Source organism: Pogoniulus pusillus, chromosome 7 (genome assembly GCF_015220805.1).
Source record: "Pogoniulus pusillus isolate bPogPus1 chromosome 7, bPogPus1.pri, whole genome shotgun sequence".
Taxonomy (NCBI): domain Eukaryota; kingdom Metazoa; phylum Chordata; class Aves; order Piciformes; family Lybiidae; genus Pogoniulus; species Pogoniulus pusillus.
The window spans coordinates 16354611-16375271 of NC_087270.1; the positions used below are offsets into that span (position 1 = coordinate 16354611).

Consider the following 20661-nt stretch of genomic DNA (forward strand, 5'->3'; position numbering starts at 1 on the left):
AACCTCCTGGCTTACCTTACCTGTGCCCCCACAGAGCGAAGAGGAGGATGCTCGAGCCTGTGCTAACTGCCCACGTTTTTAACATGTCTTAGGCAGAATGGAGCCTGGTGCCGCACAACAGCCACACCACCAAACATCTGTATCGGCCCTGAGTCCTTGGGTTTGAGCCATGCCCCCCCAACGCCAACGTTACTTCACCCGGGCACTGTTTACAGAGGGGCCACTACGGGATGTGACAGCATAAATTGGAACTGAAAACAAGAGTTCAGCAACTACCACCAGGTCACCAAGTTGTCGAAGGCCGTGTCTTCCAAATTGCCTTCAAGTCAGTTCCCCCAGTAGGAGATATTTTCTCCCCCTCTTTCGTTCACTGCTCCTGGAAATGGCACACAGATGTAAAAACCGTACCAGTGGGTTTGGAGTATTCCTCAAAATAAAGCAATTAACTTATTTCCAGGCTCCAGCAAGCGATTGTGACAGCCTCCCCCCCGGCAGAAAGTGGGAGCCGTGGTCCCTGACCCCTGGCCAGCACAAAAGAGGCAGCACAGGCACAATGCCTGCTGTCAGCAACTGAATTATTTTTATACAAGAATTTTTATCTCTATTGTACAAACAAGTATGTGTCTGTGCTGACTTGTTAAGCAATCCACTTGTATGTAGAATAAGATTTTTTTTCCCTGCTAACAGTCACACAGCTCTAAGATCAGAAGAAATACATACTCTTTGAAGCGCCTCAAATGTTTTAGTTAAAAGGACAGCAGTTGTTTCCAAAGATCCAAGAGTATCTTTATCAGAATTTAATTTTTCATTATTGATTTTTTTTTCTAAACGTAACACAAATTTAACACAGGACAGTTTATAGTTTATTACAAAATAACACAGCCTCTAAATAATCTTCTGGGGGATAATACTCTCTTTTTCTAAATGCATCCCACTGTGTTTTAGAGAACAAGGCTTCTCAGCGACTTTTTCCTTTCGCACAACAACTATTTCCTAAACACAAAAATCAGCATAAAGAACAGAGAACACACTGAAAAGCCCCTGGCTACCCTTACAGAGCAAATGCTCCACGTGCTTGCAGATGCCCTGGTTGAAACACGACGGTTTTGCTGATACATTCTGCTACTTCAGAAAGAATAAACTCAGTAGCTAAAATGCAACAAAACCCAGATGATTCATGCAACATCCAAAAAAAAAAAAACCCAGCTGTGATGCTGTTGCAAAGTAACGCTGGGTGATGAATTAATTGCTGTGAACTTGGGAAGGGGCGGCAGGGATATTTTCATTTTTGCATTTCATATTTCACTGCCTGCTAAATCAATTAAGCAAGAAATTAATGCAAAATTCAATTCCTTGCTTCCTCAGGAGCAGGCAACTGTAATGAGTGTTTATTTTTTAAAGGTAATAGTTGTAGTAATAGCAGTAATAATAATAATAATAATAATAATAATAATATCCACAACAACAATAAAAACACCACTAAAGGCAGGGTGCTTCTTTAAGCCTTTGTTGTTCAGCAGCAATTCCATTGTTTATTTAGGCAGAGGTTTTTCTATCTGAAGCTACAATCAAATTGTAGGTGTAATTGTTGAGCACTTAAGGCAAAGCTGAAGGAGGACGGAAGAAGAAACTCCTTGGTTTTGACTGACCAAAACCTGCTCCCCAGGTCTCCCTCCACCACTGCACCCATTCCAGTGCCAATTCAGCACCCTCTGAAGCTGCTTCAGATCTCAACAGCACACTGACAACACCTACCTGGAAAGGCGAAGTTGAAGCATTGCTTCTCCTCCAAACTATTTCATAGGGATATTAAGCCTCATTTCCCTGACGGTAATATGGTTATTTGGGTTTTGCTTCTTTTTCTCCAGTCTCGGTGGCCTAGCTATTCAACGGAAAACACAAAAATGTGTGCTCAAGCTGAGCTCCACACCCATTAAATCGGGAAAGCAGTGGGGTTTTGAACAACAACCTGTTTCAGGTAAAAAGTTCCAGCAGAACTGCAGCAGGGAGAGGTCTCCTGGGAGAGCAGAGAGAAGAAACACTTTGGTGCACTGTCTGGAAACCCAGAACCCAGCAGCTTTTTTTGGCAGCCGATTTGTTTCAAGTGTTTTGTTTCAGGAAACGTATATATTTTTCTTTGTGCACTGTGTGGATTTACTACAACTGCTCCTGACAGCTGTTGATTCAGTTAAATGAGCACATTATTAAAAATATTCTAACAGAGACACACTGAAAAACAGGTATCTTTGGATGGAAATGAAGACCTGAACCTGGACAATGCATACGAAACCTCTGTGAAAAGGATGTAGAGCCTGGGCTGTGCCTGCAGCCTTAGGGGCAAAGTGGGCTCCAGCCCGCTTGTAGCAACTCCATTTTCTTTGTTTCAACCAGACCCAAATATTAAATAAGAATGAAAAGCAAAGCAAATAATCCCAAATAGAAAAAATAAATGTTTGTTAATACTTGGGAAAATGACATCCCCAGCAAGCTGGCATTAATGTGGTTCAAATAATTCTGCACTGTCCCTATACTTTGTTTTCTTTCCCTACTTAGTAGCCAGTTTTGCAGAGGAATAACACCTATACACAATGAGGAGAGAAAGAAGTGGATGTTTTCATTTTGCTTTAGATCAAAGGCAAACAAGAATGCAAACTGTGGCACACTGAGTATTTTTTGACACTGCTGTCATTCACACTAGGCTATCGAAGTTTTATCCAATTCCCAGCTCGGCTGCATATTAAGCTGGCTGCATACAGCTTTATTATAGCGTGGTGGGGAGGAAACATTAATATTCCTGTGTTGCATCTGTCAGGACATTTACATGCGCCCATCTGAGCTCACACCTGAGAGCTGCTCCAAGGTACAGTAGCTGTGCTCCGATTGTAAAGGCAAATGAAGAACACAAATTCCCTGCTGGGATTGGGGCTGACCTCACCACACCCCACACCGCAAACCTTTCCCTTGCCAACCCGAGGAGATGCCACCTCCGAATGAAGAATGAGACGGGGAGCAGCCACCAAATTACCAGCCCACATGGAAGAAGAGTGAAAAAACTCACTGAGAGATTTTAAAGATGCACAGCGAGTGCAGCTGTCCAATAAAGGTTGGGAAACAAACTCACTGAACCCCATGCAGGATGTATTGCATACTAAACCTGATTACAAAGACCAAAAAAATTATGTTTATGGGCTTCAAAATGGGTTTGGGATTAACACTGGAGGGTTTCAGAAAGGTAAGCATTTGCTCTACCTCTCCATGAGGGTCCGCAGGTGCTGGTCCAGCTCCTTCAAGCATTTAAGTGGACAGAGGCTGTTCAGCCTGTGTCCTTTGCAGGGCAAAGTGCACTCAGAATGGCAACCCATAAGATTTTAACAGAAATTCAGTATGAAGTAGAAAGTAATCCCAAGCGCTTGGACAGTTTGTGGGTCCACTAACGTGCCTGTTATTTCAAAAAGCAATCTATGCAACTTGTATCAGTCATCATTGATACCACTGCTATGCCCAACGTTACCAGAAGGCAGGCTGGAGCTACTGCATTTGTACAAAGCAGTATGTTCATTAGCCCAGGGGAAAAAAAAAACAACAAAACCAAAACCCCCACAACCAATGGTTAATTTTAGAGCCATGTTACCAGTATGAACATATATATAGGTCTTAAAGTATTAAAATATATGAGCTTGGTGCATTTTATGAACTTGTGCTAACATGTAAAATAAAGCCCAGATGGATACAAGCTGCATTCTGATGCTTGCCAGGCTGAGATGATGACCTCCCTGGACTCGTGAGATCACTGGCAGCAGCACAATCAGACCAAAATCACAACAAGCAGAAAGGTAAGGAGAGATCCTCAGCAATTAGCTAAAAAAAAAAATAAGACCACAAGTGGCAACATGCCAGGCCATGTCCAGCTTGATGCTAAACACCTTTTATTGTACACAAAGCTGGTACTATTTGATATAAAAATAGACTGAAGCCTGAGGGGAATTTTACCCCCCCTACCCAAAAAGAAATCTGCAATGAGGATGAGTGCAGGCAAAATAGAGGCTGAACTCCCCACTGCCTGTCACTACCTTGCAAGGCTCTCTCATCGTCTGTGCATTCATTCCACACATTGTTTTCAAAGCTTTGAGCACATGATGCTAACGTTCACCTTTGCAGATCTATACAAAGTTTAACGCATGCCAGGCTGCCTCTTCAACGACCACAAACGTTTTTGGATGCAGCAGTGCTTCTGCCTAGGGTGAGCTCCACAATTACATGTCCCATACAATAGGAGAAAGAATGCCAAACGTGCATCCCAGCCTCTATACCAGATCTGACTTGCAGGAAACAACCGACTAGGATTCACGGCAGCGCAACACCCTCATGCTCCCCAGGAAGAATCATGACCAGGCAGAGGAAAACTTTCTATCCTGCTTCTGTGCTTCGAGTGAATTCATATTTGTCTCAAATAAAAAGCCATTTTTACATGAGATGTCTGTAACAGCAGGGAGCAGGAAAACTAACACAGTCTTTACCTTGTACAAAAGATGATACTGGCGTCACGTGTTCGTTTCTTTACAAAATGTTATTTATAAAAGGTAACAGGGAAAGCAAGGAAACTACTGACTCTCCCCCCCTTTATCCCCACACGAGCAGCATTAGAGCAACTTTTTGATCCCCTACATTTTTTACATTCCCCCTCCCCTCAAGAAATAGATTTCACAGCCACACAGGCCACCGCCTTTAATTAAGCTTTCAAAAGTCTTCTGACAATGCCAACAATTGCAGGACACTTCTAGAGTTCAATCATGCAATCATCCTGACACTTCTATTTACAATTTGTCTTAGAAAGAGTTTCTCTGACATTGTACTTTGACAAAACAGCAAGCTGCTGGTTCACAACCTTTATCTGTCTTATTTACAAATATAGCTTGTACACAGGGCTCCGAATTGCTGGAGTGGGAGCCTTGTGGTAGCACCCTCACTATTTTTCCTGCCTGTGACTCTTTTCCCTAATCTGTGCTGTTTCTTTGTATGGGGAAAGCAGACATTGACTTCAAAATTTTTCCATATACCCTTTTTTCACGCCTTTTTTTTTTTAAACCTTCAATGCTAATTAAGGCAGGCGTCAATAATTTGTCTCCACAACAAAACAAAATCATAAGGAACTGCAATTTACAAGCCGCAGAATTATAATGGCAACTACAAATAATCGCCCAAGAAAATATCTGTGGTGTAATGACTACTCTAAGACACTACCTCCTGAGAACTGCAATAATCGAATGTACTTGGTGCAAAAAATTTGCACTGAATTGTGTCCACCTTCCCCCCACTCCTGCAGAGAGAGGATTTTTCTGTTATTTTCCTATGTATTTTATTTGAATGCCACAAGCAGATAGAGAATAAAGGATTCTAGCAAGTAAAAATGACATCCCCTCCTCCTCCCCTCTTTGTACAGTAAATACAGCATCTGCAGATACACATTCGGCATTGTAAAGGGGAATATGCAGCAGCACTCGAAAGTGTTCCTACCAACTGAATCCAAGTTACATTTAAGATCCTTCCTCACTCAAAAAAACAACCTTTCATTAATTCCCTCGGATTTATACATTCAACAAACAAACCGCTAAAACCTGACACCGGCAGCCAATAAATATTTCTTCAGCCTTTTCAATAAGTGAGCAGCAATTTTACATTCACTGATCTCCAGATACTTCAGTTAATATTTCCCCCTATTGTAAAATATGAGAGCGGATAAGTAAAGCCCTGCCGTAGCACTCACTGCAAATCACGGGCTGCCGGTATCTGGTGGTGAGGCTTTGACATACATATTGATGAAAGCTGCCTCATTGGACCCACACAACATATCCTATTAATTTTCTGTTAAATTTATGACATTTCAGCCTCGGCACTGGATCAGCATCACTCAACATTTTTATAGTAAGTCACAGTCAAGACACCCACACGGAATGGGCAGGTACGCATGCCTGCACCTCGGTGGATCTCACAGCTACTGCATGGGTTGCACACACATACACAAGCTCTCAGAACCATCCCCGTCTCTGGAAAATGGTGAGGACAGAGGGCAGCTTATCAACACTTAAAATAGACGCTATTTCTCCCAACACCATTTCTCCCTGCATTTGAATGACTCGATGTCTCCTTCCTTGTCTAGAGTTAAGTTGATCCTTAACCATTACTTATCTTCAGATGATCTTTTACTGGAGCACACCAACCTACTGGCTACAGAACTGCAGACAGAGCACATCCAACACCGAGGGCCTATCTACAACCATACCTCTGCATCAAAAGCAAACCTGAAACACCTCCTTCAGTCCAACAACCAACTGGGGACATTTTTACATCGCACACTCTGGTCTCTTACCAGACAGTACCAGTGCCCTCAGCTCCTGTACACTGTTATAAAGGCAGCCTCTATCCTGGTTTTTTCTCTTTTTCGATTACACACTCATACAGTTTTGGATTTTGCATTCTTGCACAGAAATCAGAAATAAAATGCCAGAACTGAAAGAGGTTCACTGCAGGGGCCTTCCAGAAACCTGAACTCCACAGTTCCCTCCAAGACCCCTGCTGGGAATATTACTGCTAGACTCCATAAACTCCTGGCCACAAGCAATGGGTCACTCCAGCTACAGCCATGCTTCTTTGCTGTAAGAGGGAGCTCAACTCAAATGAAAGAGGAGATGAAAACACAAAAAGAAGAAGCAATGCCAAGATTGTAACTCCTGGTGCTCCATACCCTGTCTGAAAGTCGGGTTATATTTCCCACCACTGGGAAGAACCGGGAGACCTCACTGCCTCAACTCCCAGTCAGGGAGGTGCAGGAGAAGACCTGCTGCTTTTGGACCTCCTACATACAAGCTCTGCTGGGCACTACCGTGCAGAAAACTTGGTGCAGGAGACACCTGGACAGCCACAGCTCAGTCTTTGCTCACAACAAGTGGGAACTTCTTTACTGTAAGGGTCACAGAGCACTGGAATGGGCTCTCCAGGGGGGTTGTGGGGTCTCCTTCTCTGGAGACTTTCAAGGCCTGTCTGGATGTGTTCCTCTGTGACCTGAGATAGATCGTACGGTCCTGCTCTGGCACAGGGGTTGGACGCGATGATCTCTTTGGGTCCCTTCCAGCCCCTACCGTCCTGTGATCCTGTGAACAACACGTGCATCACAGACTGCCCCCCTGCACAGCAACGCAGCTGCTGCCAGCTCGGCCCACTGCAGAGCAAAGGCAGACATGTAAGAGTGAGCAAAATAAAGCCTCTACCCATGTGCACCTATTCACACTCACTGCTCTCTGCTCCTCAACTACTTAAAGTCAGTTAAAACCAGACACTTTACTGAGTTAAAATCCTCATGACATCGCACAAGGCCAAATCCTGCTCCAAATGACTTCACATCACCTGCTCCAAATGACTTCACGTCACCTGCTCCAAATGAGCGGCAGGGCAAAACCCTCAGCTGAGGAGTTTCCCTCACGAAGATCTCCTTAGTGTGGCCATCCCTTCAGCCTAGGGACCTATTTGGGTCCATGGGGCAGGGAACGCATTTAATTCTTGCTTGACAGATACTGTGTTTTGTCTTTTCAACAGAGCAGCGCTGTACGTAAATACAGCCTTACATCACACCGCCGCTCCTCCATATTTGGTGATTTAGTATGGCTCCAGCGCTCGGAAGACTACAAATCCCTTCCACCAGGCTCCCGCTTCATTAATCATGCCTACGTTTCTGCTCCTTTTCCATCAGATTGCAGGCAGCACATGGAAATGGGCACTGCCCTCTACCACTCTGGGAGGAAAAAAAAAACCACCTTTAACATCTATGTCTGAGAAGTGCAGCGTGTGGGATTATGAGGATTTTTAAGTCTTGTTTAAAACACAGTGAAGCAGCAGCTAAGCCTCTTTCTCCTCTTAAACGCACATATATATACATGCATTGAAAATAATACCTAAACTCTGCGGAAACAGGATATATTTGTTCACAAGGTACACAAGTGTACGCAGATGGCTTTGCACACATGTATGTACACAGAAATACATGCGTGCACTGATACTTAATTGCTGCCACCACAAACCCTTCTAGCTACAGCTCTCCAGCGTTGATTTACTGACCAGTTTCGAAGCCAGGGAGGCTGCAGAAGGATTGAGCTGAACCTCCCAGCTCCTACTGCCCTATTATGGTTTAACTTTGTGGCCAAAGCAAGCCCATGACAAGCTCCAGCACATCATGTGATGATGTACTGTGCCTCTGACAACCCAGAGCAGTCCTATGGGCTCCCCAAAGAGAGATATCAGCAGTGCCACAGCCCAGACATCGCTGGGAGCGGGGGTTCTGAAACCAGTTCAGGTATTTATTGGCATGGATATTCTGCAGTCTCGTCGTCTTTGACTGGTAGTACTGGCACCCTTTGAAGTGATTTGCAAGGTTTGTTGGAAATGGGTAGTACTTTTGTTGACTAGCAGGATTTCAAAAGCAGAGCATGCCTTCTTACACTCCCAGGGCTCTGGGATTTTCTCTTACATACCACACTCTCTCTTTTTAACCTCATTTGTGAAAATATCTGCCCAGTGAACAGCTAACTGGCTTAACGGGGAAAAAAAATAGTAATTATGTTAAGAAACGGAATTATTTACTCTTTTTGTTAAAAAAACCTACATTTCATATTGTTTGTTGCAAAAAACAGAACTCTGCCTTGGACATTTGTACGGCTGACATGTGGTTGTGTAAACCACAAACAAAATCAAGATACATCTGTCAAAACCACATCAGAGACAAGAGAGAGCACAGCGAAGCATTTATCATTTGGCTGAGGAGGCAGCCTGCAGTGAGCGGCCTTTCCTGTCAAACCAACCTTTTGAAATTTCCAACATGCCCTTAAACTTTTCGAATAAGCATGCCTGTGCGCTTCAGCAACTGCCCTCTCTACTCTGGCCTGGCCAGTTGAAAATGGCATCTTAAAGTCAAGGTCGGTGGTGTCACTTTGCCATGGGGCTGTGTTTAATTACAGTCCATATGCTGACAGCCAATATGGAACCAAGGCTGGCTGATGCTCAGTTAACTCTTTCACCCCGATTTTGCCAAAGACTCGCAAGCTCCTTGCTGTATCACTCAGCAGGCTATGAAATCTCCTGCAGCGCTACGGCAGGCAAGACACTGGGAAACGGTGACTACAATACCGGCAAATCACGAGAGCAGCCTCAAACAATACCGTGAGGAACACCGGCTGGCGCGGCACGTGCCTGTTGATCCTGCCTCCGTTCAGGCACTAGGAAGAAGCACCAGTCCTGTGCTCACCACTAACCAAAGGCAGGGTATTTAACACGTCGGCAGTCACAGCAAGCAGAACAGAGACAGACAACGGCAGTTTACAACTGTGAACATGCTACGTTGCAACTGAAACAGAAATACACTCGCAAACACTTCTCCTTGTTTTAATTTACCTGCTATATGTTCCTGTTTAGGGCAAATTCCTCTAGATGACGTTGATAAACAATCGTCATCCTCTGGCGTAACCTGGATGCCAACCTCCACAGGATTGGATGCTTTTTTCAGCTCACTTGGTGAGGGTGAAGGTGGCTTATCCACAGCCTTCTCTAAGCAGAGACTGCCATTGCATTGTTTCCGTTTGTGCTCAATAAAAATAAGAATGTCCCCCAACGGGAAGTTCATCTGACACTGGCCACAAGTGAGGAGGTCGTGGTCCCCTTCTGGAGCTCCCAATGTGCCATGTTCAGGTTCGTCATCAGTGAGAATGGCTTCAAGAGGTTCGGCTGCAGTTTGAGAAACAAAAGGAAAACCGTTAGAGCTTGTGGGGAAAGGCACTGGGTGCGGGGCGGGGGGGGAGGCTGAGGAACGCGCAGAGCCCCCCTCTTCATGAATATTACACCCCGCTCAAAACATCCGCCTGCTCCCCCCCAACTAAACCCATCCAACACAGCTATTAGCACGGCAGCGAGGAGATGAATTCATCAGTTACAAGGAAGACGTTCTGCAGAAGCAGCTGTAGCATGCAGAACTCAGAAAGCAAGCGCTGCAACCCTCTCCGTGCTCCTAAATGAGGACAAATTTCTGACTCGTCTGAATGGTTCGGCGCTAAAATTAAATGAATAGGTTGGGAGAATACACTGTGAAACTCTTGTGGTACTACAAAGAGAAGTAAATACGGTGTTCTACTGCCAGGTACACTACTCATGTATATGAACTCAAGACTAAAAACACTGAACACACTCTCACACACACGGATGTGTATTTTCCAACAGCCAGACCTACTTTCTGAAATTCAGAAGCCTGAACTACATGGGTGCAGACAAAAGCTGTTTCAACATATAGATACTGCACATTCCCTATACAGGCCATGCAGGTAGCATGTGGTAAAAGAAAAGGAGAGCCAGATTGCATGACTAACACACCCAAGCAGCGATATGCAGGGCACATACAGCTTTATAATGCACGTGTACATGTATATGTATGCATTTGCGCTACTGTGCCAAATCAGCCAGTGTTAGGTTTCCAAAGTAAAAAGTCAAAAGGCAGGAGTTCTTCTGGGGGAAGGAGGGGATGGGGCAAATAAATAAATGAATGGCAGAATCCAAAATGATAAGCAAGTGCAGCAGAAATGCCTACAGGGCAAGGGGAGGCACTTCTCACTTTTCAGTTACTCCTTGGGACTCGAACATCAAATTCATGATGGAGTCCACCCCAAGATATTAGCTAAATGGGATATTTTTTTAGTACTTAAGGAAAACAGGCAATCAGTCAGTTTTTCATTTTTATCCTGAAATAAAGGAATGCCTAAATTACCTCAAATGTGTTGGTACTTGTGGCCCTCAGCACCTAAAAATCATCATGGCCAAGCAACTGCCACATTTCCTCACAGCAGTGAGAAGCGACTTCTTTAATCTGAAAATACCTTCCCTAATGTTGTCAAAGTTGACAAATTTCCTGAATGAGCTCCAAAAAGCTACATTATGAGGCTATTTCTGTTCACAGAATTGTCAGTAGATGCTCTAACGAGGCAGACGTGGCTCTCTTTTCTCTTGGCTTTTTTTTTTTTCTTTTTTGGTTGGTTGGTTTGGGTTGGGTTTTTTTGCTGCTAAGTCTGCAGAAAAATACCATGGCAATCTGTGTGCAGCCTCCATCACTACTGCTTTTCACAACAGGAAAAAATATAAATACCAGCAGTGTGTTGGTATTCCTCTCTCTGTGCAATACACCACCCAGGCTAACAGCAGCGAGCAGGAAAGGGTACTACAAATACAACCCACCTCAAAACACTGCCAGGTATCGTAGTGGGAGAAACGATAACTCCTAAACAGTTAATCAGTCTGACCTTCTTTAGCTGGCTGCCAATTTCACATTTAATGAACTTAAAGCCACAGAGAATCAAAAAATAGATTTTAATTTGACAGCACGATATTGGAACTGATTCTGATAAAGTGCAAAAATCCAGTGAACTCAGGTTAAATTTATTTCAACCCTACCCAGGCTGCATATTGAGGAGGAAGATCTGGAGTAGCTCCCAGTTGTGCTGGGTAAAATAATATTGAAAGAGCACACTACCTCGTCGTACCTCAGCTCCAACTAGGACACAGGGATCCAGCCCATCATTTCTTGCCTCTAGTACTACTTCTAATTTAACATAAGGTCAACCACAGGAATATGAAGGTTATATTCAGATTAATAAAAACAACGTCTTAATCGCTGGGGTTTTCTTCTGAACTTAGAGACCGACATGATAAGACGCACAATGTGCGTTCCACACTCCTCGGGAAGCCGGGAGCGGACCAATGTGTTTCTGCGGGATTGCTGGGCATGGCATTTTTTCTTCTCAGCCATTCCTCTGCGTTCACACCGAGGGAATAAGTTATGGCAGGGCTAATTCCACCAGCAGCTCACCGCACACCACAGACAAAGGTATTTTGCAAAGCTAACTTCTAGTTCACCAACTCTCGGCAGCAAAGACACAAAATAAACCGTATTCCCCTTACGAGTAGCTTAGTGAGGAGCTCTGCATAATCATTGCTCAATTACAATGTTTTCCCGCGGCCTGATTTCTTTCTGACACTGTCAGTATTATTTAGCAGGGGAAGGCAACCCACTGCTTCGACACCAGTCAGTTAAAAGAAGCACTAAACAAAAATAGACTTTGCTAAAGTCTATACTGGCTGGCCTGATTTACAGTCCAAACCAGGAAATGAAGTGGTAATTCAGAGGTTGCTGATTACACCTCCACATTTCACCTAATTAATTTTATAGGAGGCAAAGTTCTTGAAAATAACAAGATGATCAAATGTACAGATATAAAACCTGTAACTTCAACATTTTCTATGCTCTTAATGTAAATTATTGCTAATTAACAAGAATTATATACTAACGTAAGAAAAACGTTTGGCACCGTCTTCACTGCAAAACATTTGGCTCCTCACGCAGGCAGAATCAGAAAAAAAGGGGGTTTATTGTTGCTGCTACTTTTAAATCAGTATCTAAACCACTGATTTACAGAGAAAAACGACAAAAATACAGTTCACCTGGTCTAACCACTGATTCGCAGGATGAGCGTTTTAATTCTGGGGCAATCAGAATTCCCTGCCTGGATCCCTAATCATCCGGCCCTATTTTTCATGCAAATTGCCCTTACACCAACATGCTTTTTTTCTTTGCCCTCCTACTCCCCTCCACCCCCCTTCTCAGTCACCCGAACAACCGCACCGTCTCTCCGGCAAAAAGCGGGATGGATTTTGGAGAGAAAGGAGGTACGGGGGGTGATGGGGAGGGGAGGTGGGATGCCCCGACACGGCGAAGGGAAATGCCCCGGCAGCGCAGACACGCTGCCGAGGCACTTCCCTTCGCCGTACCACGGGAAGGATGTTAAAGGGGCTGTTTAATCCCAAGTTTATGTCCTGGGATCGTGGAAAGGGGATAAAACTTGTGTGGTACAATAGGAACCAACAGGTTTGGGGAGTGGAGGGAAGAGTAGAGGAGACCATCACTGCCTCCCGGAGCAAGCAAACTCCGCACAAAATTAAGAACAAAGGGGAAGGGGGTGGGGGAAGTGGGCGCCCTCCCCCCTCCCGCCGCCGGCCGGGAGGCAGCACAGGAACCGGCCAGGTTCAAGTTCGCGGGGCTGCCCGGTCCTTGTTTGATCTCGCTGTGCCTCCTAGCGACCGAATCGGGCAGGCGGCCCCTCCGCCGCACTGGCACCGGCATCCCCCCGCCACTCGGCTCTCCCAGCTCGGCCTCCCCCTCCTCCTTGCTTCTCCCAATCCACTCACACCTCCCCCTTTCCCATCCTCAGCCCCTGGGCGGCTCTCGCTGAAGGGAGCCACACACACCCCCTTTCCTCGGGACAGGCCGAGCCGCCGCCACTCCCGCCTTACACGTGCGGAAACTCCGCGCCGGACCGCGGGTATCTCAGCGGGGGAGTCTCGCCCGTCTCCTCTGCCCCCGGGGACGAGTCCAGACTCCTTCCTCTCCATAATGCCTTTTACCCACTCGGGAAAGCGCCCACACATACATCCCCATACACGCGGGAGGGGGGGAGGGTGTCGCACATACCGTAAGATTGTAACCCGCACCCTAACGGGCAATTCAAAGAAAGAAAGAAAGAAAGAAAGGGGGTGGGGGGAAGCCCTGAGAAATGAAAGAGCAAAAGGGGCGAAAACGGCGGGTTGGGGAAGTTGAGAGACTGAGTCCTTTGATTTCCCACCTCGAGTTTTAGGGAAAACTTTGGGCAGGGCAGAGCTCCCCAGCTAGCAGCGTTTCGCTTAGGGGTGCATCATGTGCGAAACTGGCTAGAAATGTCTCTGCAGTCGTGGGGGGAGAAAACCAGCGTAAAGTTTGGGGTCCTTTTGCAAACGGAGAGAGAGACTGCAGGAAGAAATTGCCCTGTATTTTCTCTGCCATCCCTCGAATAGAGTGAAAGTCAAGGAGTAATAGGGGAAAGAGAACGAAAAAGAAAAAAAAAGGGGGGGGGGGGGTTGAAAGAAGCGAGAAACATGCAGCATTTCGCGGCCCCCTCCCCCCCGCCGAAGGAAAAGGGGATTTGTTGTTGTGTTTGGTTTGTTTGGGGGTTGTTGTGTTGGTTTTTTTTTATTCCTCTTTTCCCACCCCCTTCGTCCAAAACCTTTCCGGCTCGAGTTGCCTTTTGTTGTGCAAAGAGCGCTCCCGCTTATCTTCAATCTAGCCCTGGTGTGCGTACTGGTGGCTAGAGAGAGGGAGGCAGCCAAGGAGTTTTTGTTGCGAACTATGCACGGTGGGGATCGGGGGTTTAGTTACTCGCCTTTTCTTTTTGGTTTTTTCCCTCCTTCTCTCCCGGAGAGAGGGGATTTGGTTTGGGGTTGAAACGCGCAGGGTGCGAACAGGGCCGTTCGCGGATGCGAGTGTGTATGAGCGTGTGCGTGTGTGTGTATGTGTGTGCTCAGCCCGGGCTCCAGGCTCGCCTGTGTTTGTTGGCAGGAGGCTCCCCGCACACGCGGTGCTTGTAAACATTCAGACACGAGATTTTTCCCAATCAAAATCCACTTCCACTTTTTTTTTTTTTCTTTTTGAAAATCTTCCAAAAAATAGTAAGCGAGCGGCAGAACGCGAAGCGAAGGCGAGGAGGGAATCCCTCTCAGCACGGCTCGGCTCGGCTCCTTCGCCTCGCGGTTGCCGCCCCCCGCCCCATCCAGCCCCGAGCCCGATCGGCGGCGGGACTAGCGCGGGGTGAGGTCGAGGCGGCGGAGTCACGCACGGTGCCGGGCCGGGGACGGCCACCACGCAACCCCGCGGCGGGAACAAAAGGGAGGCGACTCAGTTGGGCTCCCCCCCTCCCCGAGAGGGTGGCCGCGGGGCGACAGGGTGAGCCAGCCGGTAGCCGATGTGCTACAGGCTCTGGACGTAACTCCTCTCTCCCCTAGTCCGCACCTCCCACCCTCCCGGTCAAGTTGTCCGGTATCCATCCCGCCGCTCCGGATGGAATTTCTTTACACTTTCGGTCGATTCTGACTCGCGGTAGCTCCGCACCGAGCCCGCGCGGAGCGGCTGGCCGCCAGTACCGGGGCGAAATCCACCGCGCTTGCCGCCAAAGAGCAGGGAAAGCGGGAGAGGCGGGGAAAAGGGAGCGCAGTGCCAAGAGCACAGGGTAAGAGAGAAAGAGAATAAAAGTGATCAAGGTGATTAAATCAGAGAGGGAGAAATTAACCTGAACGCTGAGAATCCCGAGATGGATGAGTTAATCCTTTTCCTCGACTCGCTGTTACTTTTTTCTTTCTTTCCTACCCCGTTTTTTTTTCTCCCTCTATCTCGCTCAAATTAAAAATTAAATACATGGAAAGGAAATTAAATAAATTGCTCTCCGGGTTACTTACGTGAAAATTCCCGTTTGCTTAAGTGCTGGGGTTTGCCTTGCTTGCGGCGCGACATGGTGGGTTGGTGGCTTCGGTGGCTTGTGAGTCGCTTGGTTCACATCGGGAGAGACGGGTTAGAGAGGAAGGAGACTCCAGAGAAAATATCTTCATCAATGTCTTTTGACATCCAAAATAAATTAGAAATAATACAAAGATGGCGCAGGGAAGATGAATTGTGGGATAGCAGTCATGGTTTTTTTTTTTTTTCCTTTTTTTTTTTCTTTTTTTCTTTTTTTTTTTTTTTTTGTGCAAGGGAAAAAAAGAGAGAGAGAGGGAGAGAGAGAGAGAGAGAGAGGGAGAGAGAAGGAGAGAGAGAGATGAAAAAAAATGGCAAAAGCCCCCCTGAGCTGCAAGTTCAAGTGCGGACGTGACGTCCCTGCGAACTTGAACGTCAGGAGCCTGGATGGACAGAGACATACAAAACATGGGCAGGGCAAGCCGGGGAGAGGGGAGGAGGGAAGGCGAAGGCAACACCAATGGACACTCATCAGGGGCTGGACATGAAAAAGAGAGCAGGACAAGCCAATGGACAGTGATCGTAGGGAGGAGAGGGGAGGGGGGCGCGGCGGGAGGGGGTGCACCGGGCGCCCGGCGCACGCTGCCGAATGGGGCCGGGGGGCCGGGGGCGGAGGGGGCGGCGGCTGGCCCCGCAAGTGGCCGTGGAGAAGCGGCTGCGGGAGGGGAATGGAGAGAGGGGCGAGGGGAGGCAATTAAACATGCTCACGGGGAGAAAGAAGGGAGGGAAGAGAGAGGGAGAAAGCGAGCAGCGGCGGCACACGCACACACACCCCCGCTGCAAAAGCAAATACATCAATGAAGCAGCAAAAGCCGGGCGGGGGGGGCTGCGGGGCACGCGAGCCCCGGGATGTTGCCGGGAGGTGGGAGAGTTGGGGGACGCCAGGTAGGACCGGAGACCACCCAAAAAGCAGGGGGAGGGGGGACATGTGGCTCCCGGCTTCCCCACTCATATGTGTTCCCCCCCGCCTCGAAGCTGCCGAGTCCCCTCCTCCCGGGAGCTGCGGCCCGTCCTCGGAGGACGGAGGCAGAAGCCCCGGGGGGGGGGGGGGGGGGGGTGTAAGTGAGGATGGCGGCACAGACCAGCGGGAAACTTCGGCCTTGCCCCGCCGCCTAGCTATGATTCTCGCCTTGGGGGAGAAGCGAGCGGAGTTTGGCGAGCGGGAAAGCGGCAAAGAACAGAAGGAGAAGCTGAGAAAGCGAGGCGGGGGGGGAGGGGGAAGAAGGGCGGTGGGACCGCGCAGCTTTCCCGGTGGGCTTCTCTCGCCCACCAGTCCGGACACCCTCTCCGTCCCTCCCCCGTAGGAACTGCGAACCCTGCTTGCAGCGACAGCCTCTTAACGAAAGCGAAACGCGGGGCTGCCGGCGGCGGACTGGCAGTCGGGGAGGGCGTGGAGGGGGGAGAGCCGAGTCGGCGGGAGGCACCGAAAAGTGTCTAGAGTTGGGAGGATGCGGCGGTAACAACCGGCTGCAACTCGCCCCAAACACCCGGAGAGACGCAGAGGCTGCCGGCACCGGGAGGGATCAGATTGCAGTAAGGAGCAAGCATTGGACACGAACGGGCAATTCGGAGCAAAATGTGGCTGCGAAAAGAGTGCGAGGGGTGAATGAGAACTGCCCGGGACAGAGGCGGAGAGACAGAGTGGCCCAGGAGGAGAGAGCCCGACGCGAGGCCGGGGCGGGGACGAGGAGCTGCCCGCCGCTTGTAAGAAAGATTGGAACGCGCCGAGCTGCGATCGCCTGGACACTGCCCTCGGAGCGCGGAGCAGCGGGGCTCGGCGAGCCACCAAGGCTCAGTGGTGGACTGGGCTCGGCGGGGACCTGTTGGGGAGGCGAGCCCAGCCAGAGCTGTCAGCCCCGAGCGAGTGGCTCCGGCATGGAACCATTTCAGCTTCCCGCCAGCAGCTCGCCCACACCCCCCGCCCCGGCTCCGCCCGCGCCGGCTAGCCCCGCCGTTCCCCTCCCGCATGCGAGCCCAGCCACGGCTGTCACCGCAGCCCCCGGGGGTGCCAGGAGGGCATGTGGAAGGTAATGCCTGTCTACGTGACTTTCCAGGGGGAACACACACAGGTGACAATGCAGCTGCGCCTGGGTTTTGCCTTTCAGGTCTGGCTGCCGTAGCCAGGCATACATATGTTCCTGTACGAAACGTACAGAAACAGGCAGATGGGTGTACCGGAGAAGGAGACGGAATTTTATTTATATCTAGTAGCACATAGAAAGATTTTTCAGAGTGGCTACAATGTAAAAAGTAATTATTTTACTACCCGGAAAGATTTTGTGGTTCAGTTAACAGTCCCCTGAATTACAATTCATTAGGCAGTTGTGCTAACCTGTATCAGAATCTCTGTGGCAATTCCCAATAAATAACAGGCAACATTTCATTGATTTTCTTTACTAAATCATCGCAAATTAAGCACTTAGTTACAACTAGGTCTGTTTTATCATCGTACCGTGTTTGAGATTCCAGAGGTAACTTCCCAGACCACATCTTCAAACCTACAGTCAGGAGCTAATTTTACAGATGCTTTCATGAATGATAGTGAGTACGTTCCAGCACCGTAAACCGCCTCGAATTAAATGGGAACTCAAAGCCTTAAAGCCAGTATTTTATCCCGGCTGAATAATTATTAATATTGGCATTTCATTGCAATAGTGCTATACCCCCTACCCCCCGTGTATATCCCCCTCTACCAGCGCTTCTTATTGTCATGTGATAGGAGTGAGATAACCTCAAGAAAGAAAAGGAGTTAGAAGACATTTTTAACACGGCATAACCACAGATTAATAATGCAGGTGGGTTTGTATTGTATTTTTAGGAGAAGGGAACAAGGCTGTTTAATGAGCAGTTGTGGACGTGACGTAACTGTATTTACAATCCTTGATGTGGCTTTCGGTGGGTAATAAATTATGACAATATTAAAATTATTTTCTGGCAGCCCAGTTAACTGCACTGGGGACCGTAAAGCCTTCACTGATTCCATTTATGCCTTGTAATTACAGTCCACGAGCTCTCCCTAAACCCTTTAGTCTATATTGTGTGTAAACTTCCAGCTAATAGACCTTTTTTGAATGGAGGGACTTTTCTTAGTACTTCCTGCGATATATATTCTGCCTCTGATCTCTGTATGTAATGGCCAAGTTCTGGTGTATGCTTTATAATGTGTTGACAAGTTTTCTAACAGACTTTCTGAAATAATGCACATATATTCACGTCGGTTAGAAACTCCACAGTATTTTTAGAGTCGAGTAGATCTATATCCTAATGCACTGAGAGGGAGTGTAAATCATAGAGGATTTCATAGCCCTTTCAGTAGTTTTCTGTATGAAGTATGAGCAGCGTGGCCTCCAGACGTAACCTTTTAGAAAAAAAGACAGTGCTTTTATTTTATGGTGTAAAGTGCTTTTAGCTTCAGGGCTCGGAACGTGAATGTGGTCAACAAACAGCTCTTGCGAGGGAGTTTGCTGCAGCCTCTGCCCCAGCGCCGAGGCTCTGCCTTCGTAATGGGGAGAGTTACGGGGGCATTTCCAAGCCGCAGGGCCGGCCTCGACCTCACCCCGAGACAGACTTCGCGCCTCAACAAGCCTCGTCCCCCCAGCACCCCCACAAACCGTCTGATGCACGCCTCTGCCCACATCCTACCCCCTCCCCCCCCAACACACACACCCGGAAAAGAGAGAAAGGGGGTGGACGGCCCTCGACGAAATCTGAGGGAGTGTTGATGGTGTCGTCAGCCCCACGGGGACTGCTCCCGGTTTGTCCGGGGGGTTGAGCGGTCTCCAGGCTGGTACCGCGGCCAGTGGCGAAGACAGGGTCAGGGTGGAGAGCTTAGGGGCAAGCTATCTCTTTATGGCAGTCGTGGGATAGAGGGCGATGCCGTTTCCCCACTGCACTTCATGGCTGCTTATGCACTATCCCCTCTGCTCCCTGCTTCACGCACAACCAGCACCACAGCTCTGACACAGAGAGTGCATCGTTAGCCGTGTCTGTACCTGTTAATACAGCAGTGTCAGTGGTTCATCGACCCATTTCAATGAATCCAGTGAGTGTGGCAATTAAAAACAGTCAGCAGTGCTCAAATAGTGACTGCTAACACCTAGAAATGCTGGCAGGTGAAAACACACCCAGGCCAGCACTAAAAGGCAGGCTACTAATCAGGCTCTAAGGATTGTGTCTCACCTCTTCCTCCACAACTTTCCTTTGCCCAAGCTGTGGAGGATGCCCACAATTCTGCTTCAGCAGTTTGAGCTGCTGTCATCTCCAGTCATCTTACCTGCTGCTCTCTGGCTATGGACTCCCAGCCCCAAACCAAAGTCAGAGGAAATGTAGCCCCAGATCTCTGCTGGGTGTGATCAAGCTACAAGGCACATGCTGAAACCAGGGCCATGGAGGTTTTCAGGCTGTATTCAAGCGTAAGGCAACCTTGGAGAAGGATCTGCATGGTAAGATGAGTGGCTGTCCCATCTTGAGCTGCCTAATGCCAAACAGAACACCTGGGAACCCAGCTAACACCCTGGAGCAGCTGAGGGCAGACATGGGCATCATATCCCATTCTGCCATTTCAGGGCTGGGGCAATAACCTGCAGCAGCAGGGCAAAGGGTCCAGGTAAGAACACTTGACAGTAAAGATTAGGTTAACATCTGTCCCCTTCCTCATGCCTCAGCTCACTCTGAAAAAATAGTGTGATCCTCCTTCCATTCAAGCACGTTAGATGCTTCGAGGTTGCCATAGAAAGGGACATAAAGCTGCCCATAATTGAGAAGTGTGGGCTTCTTTCATCTTGGTAGTAGGCACGCGGACCTCCTGCACCGGACTGGGACCCAAAGGCGCAAAGGAGTGTGACACGGTTCACACAACGCACTGCTGTCCCTGCCTATCTGCTAATTTAGTGACAGACTTGGCAATGGATGAGTTCAGCAGCTTCAGTGGGCAAATGTTCCTGCTTTGAAACTCCAACTGTCACTCATTTGGAGCAGGAATCTCACTTGCCAACTCCATACAGAACATTAGGACCAAACACAAATTCCAAAATTCTGCCAGTTCTCCAGAGCTGGGCTGCATTATGTAACGGCAGAGCACACAGGGTGCTTTCCAACACTGTCTTGGTAGGCTCAATCAGGCGGAGGCAACGTGGGTGGAACTCTTATCATACTCGGCTGACTCCCCGTGAATGAGTAGAGGACTTGCACGTTCTCTAAATAGTATGTACATTAGTATTTCCACATAAGAAACTTGGGCACACTGCTTTTCCTTTTCTCTT

The 20661-nt window shown here is 48.1% G+C and overlaps 1 protein-coding gene across 5 annotated transcripts in view; it reads right to left on the reverse strand.

The window, feature by feature from the left end:
* BCL11A (BCL11 transcription factor A) overlaps positions 1 to 15959 on the reverse strand; it is a 71740-nt gene extending 55781 nt beyond the window's left edge. For 3 of the 5 annotated variants that reach the window (XM_064146064.1, XM_064146063.1, XM_064146061.1), the window contains exons 1-2: positions 15346 to 15958; positions 9439 to 9768 (exon numbers count right to left, since the gene is read on the reverse strand). In XM_064146064.1, the coding sequence (XP_064002134.1) occupies positions 9439 to 9768; positions 15346 to 15400 (385 nt within the window). In that variant the 5' untranslated portion in view covers positions 15401 to 15958. Of the gene's footprint in view, positions 1 to 9438; positions 9769 to 15345 lie in introns of all 5 variants that reach the window. The other 2 variants (XM_064146062.1, XM_064146065.1) reach the window with 2 other exon arrangements.
* Positions 15960 to 20661: the final 4702 nt, after the last annotated feature.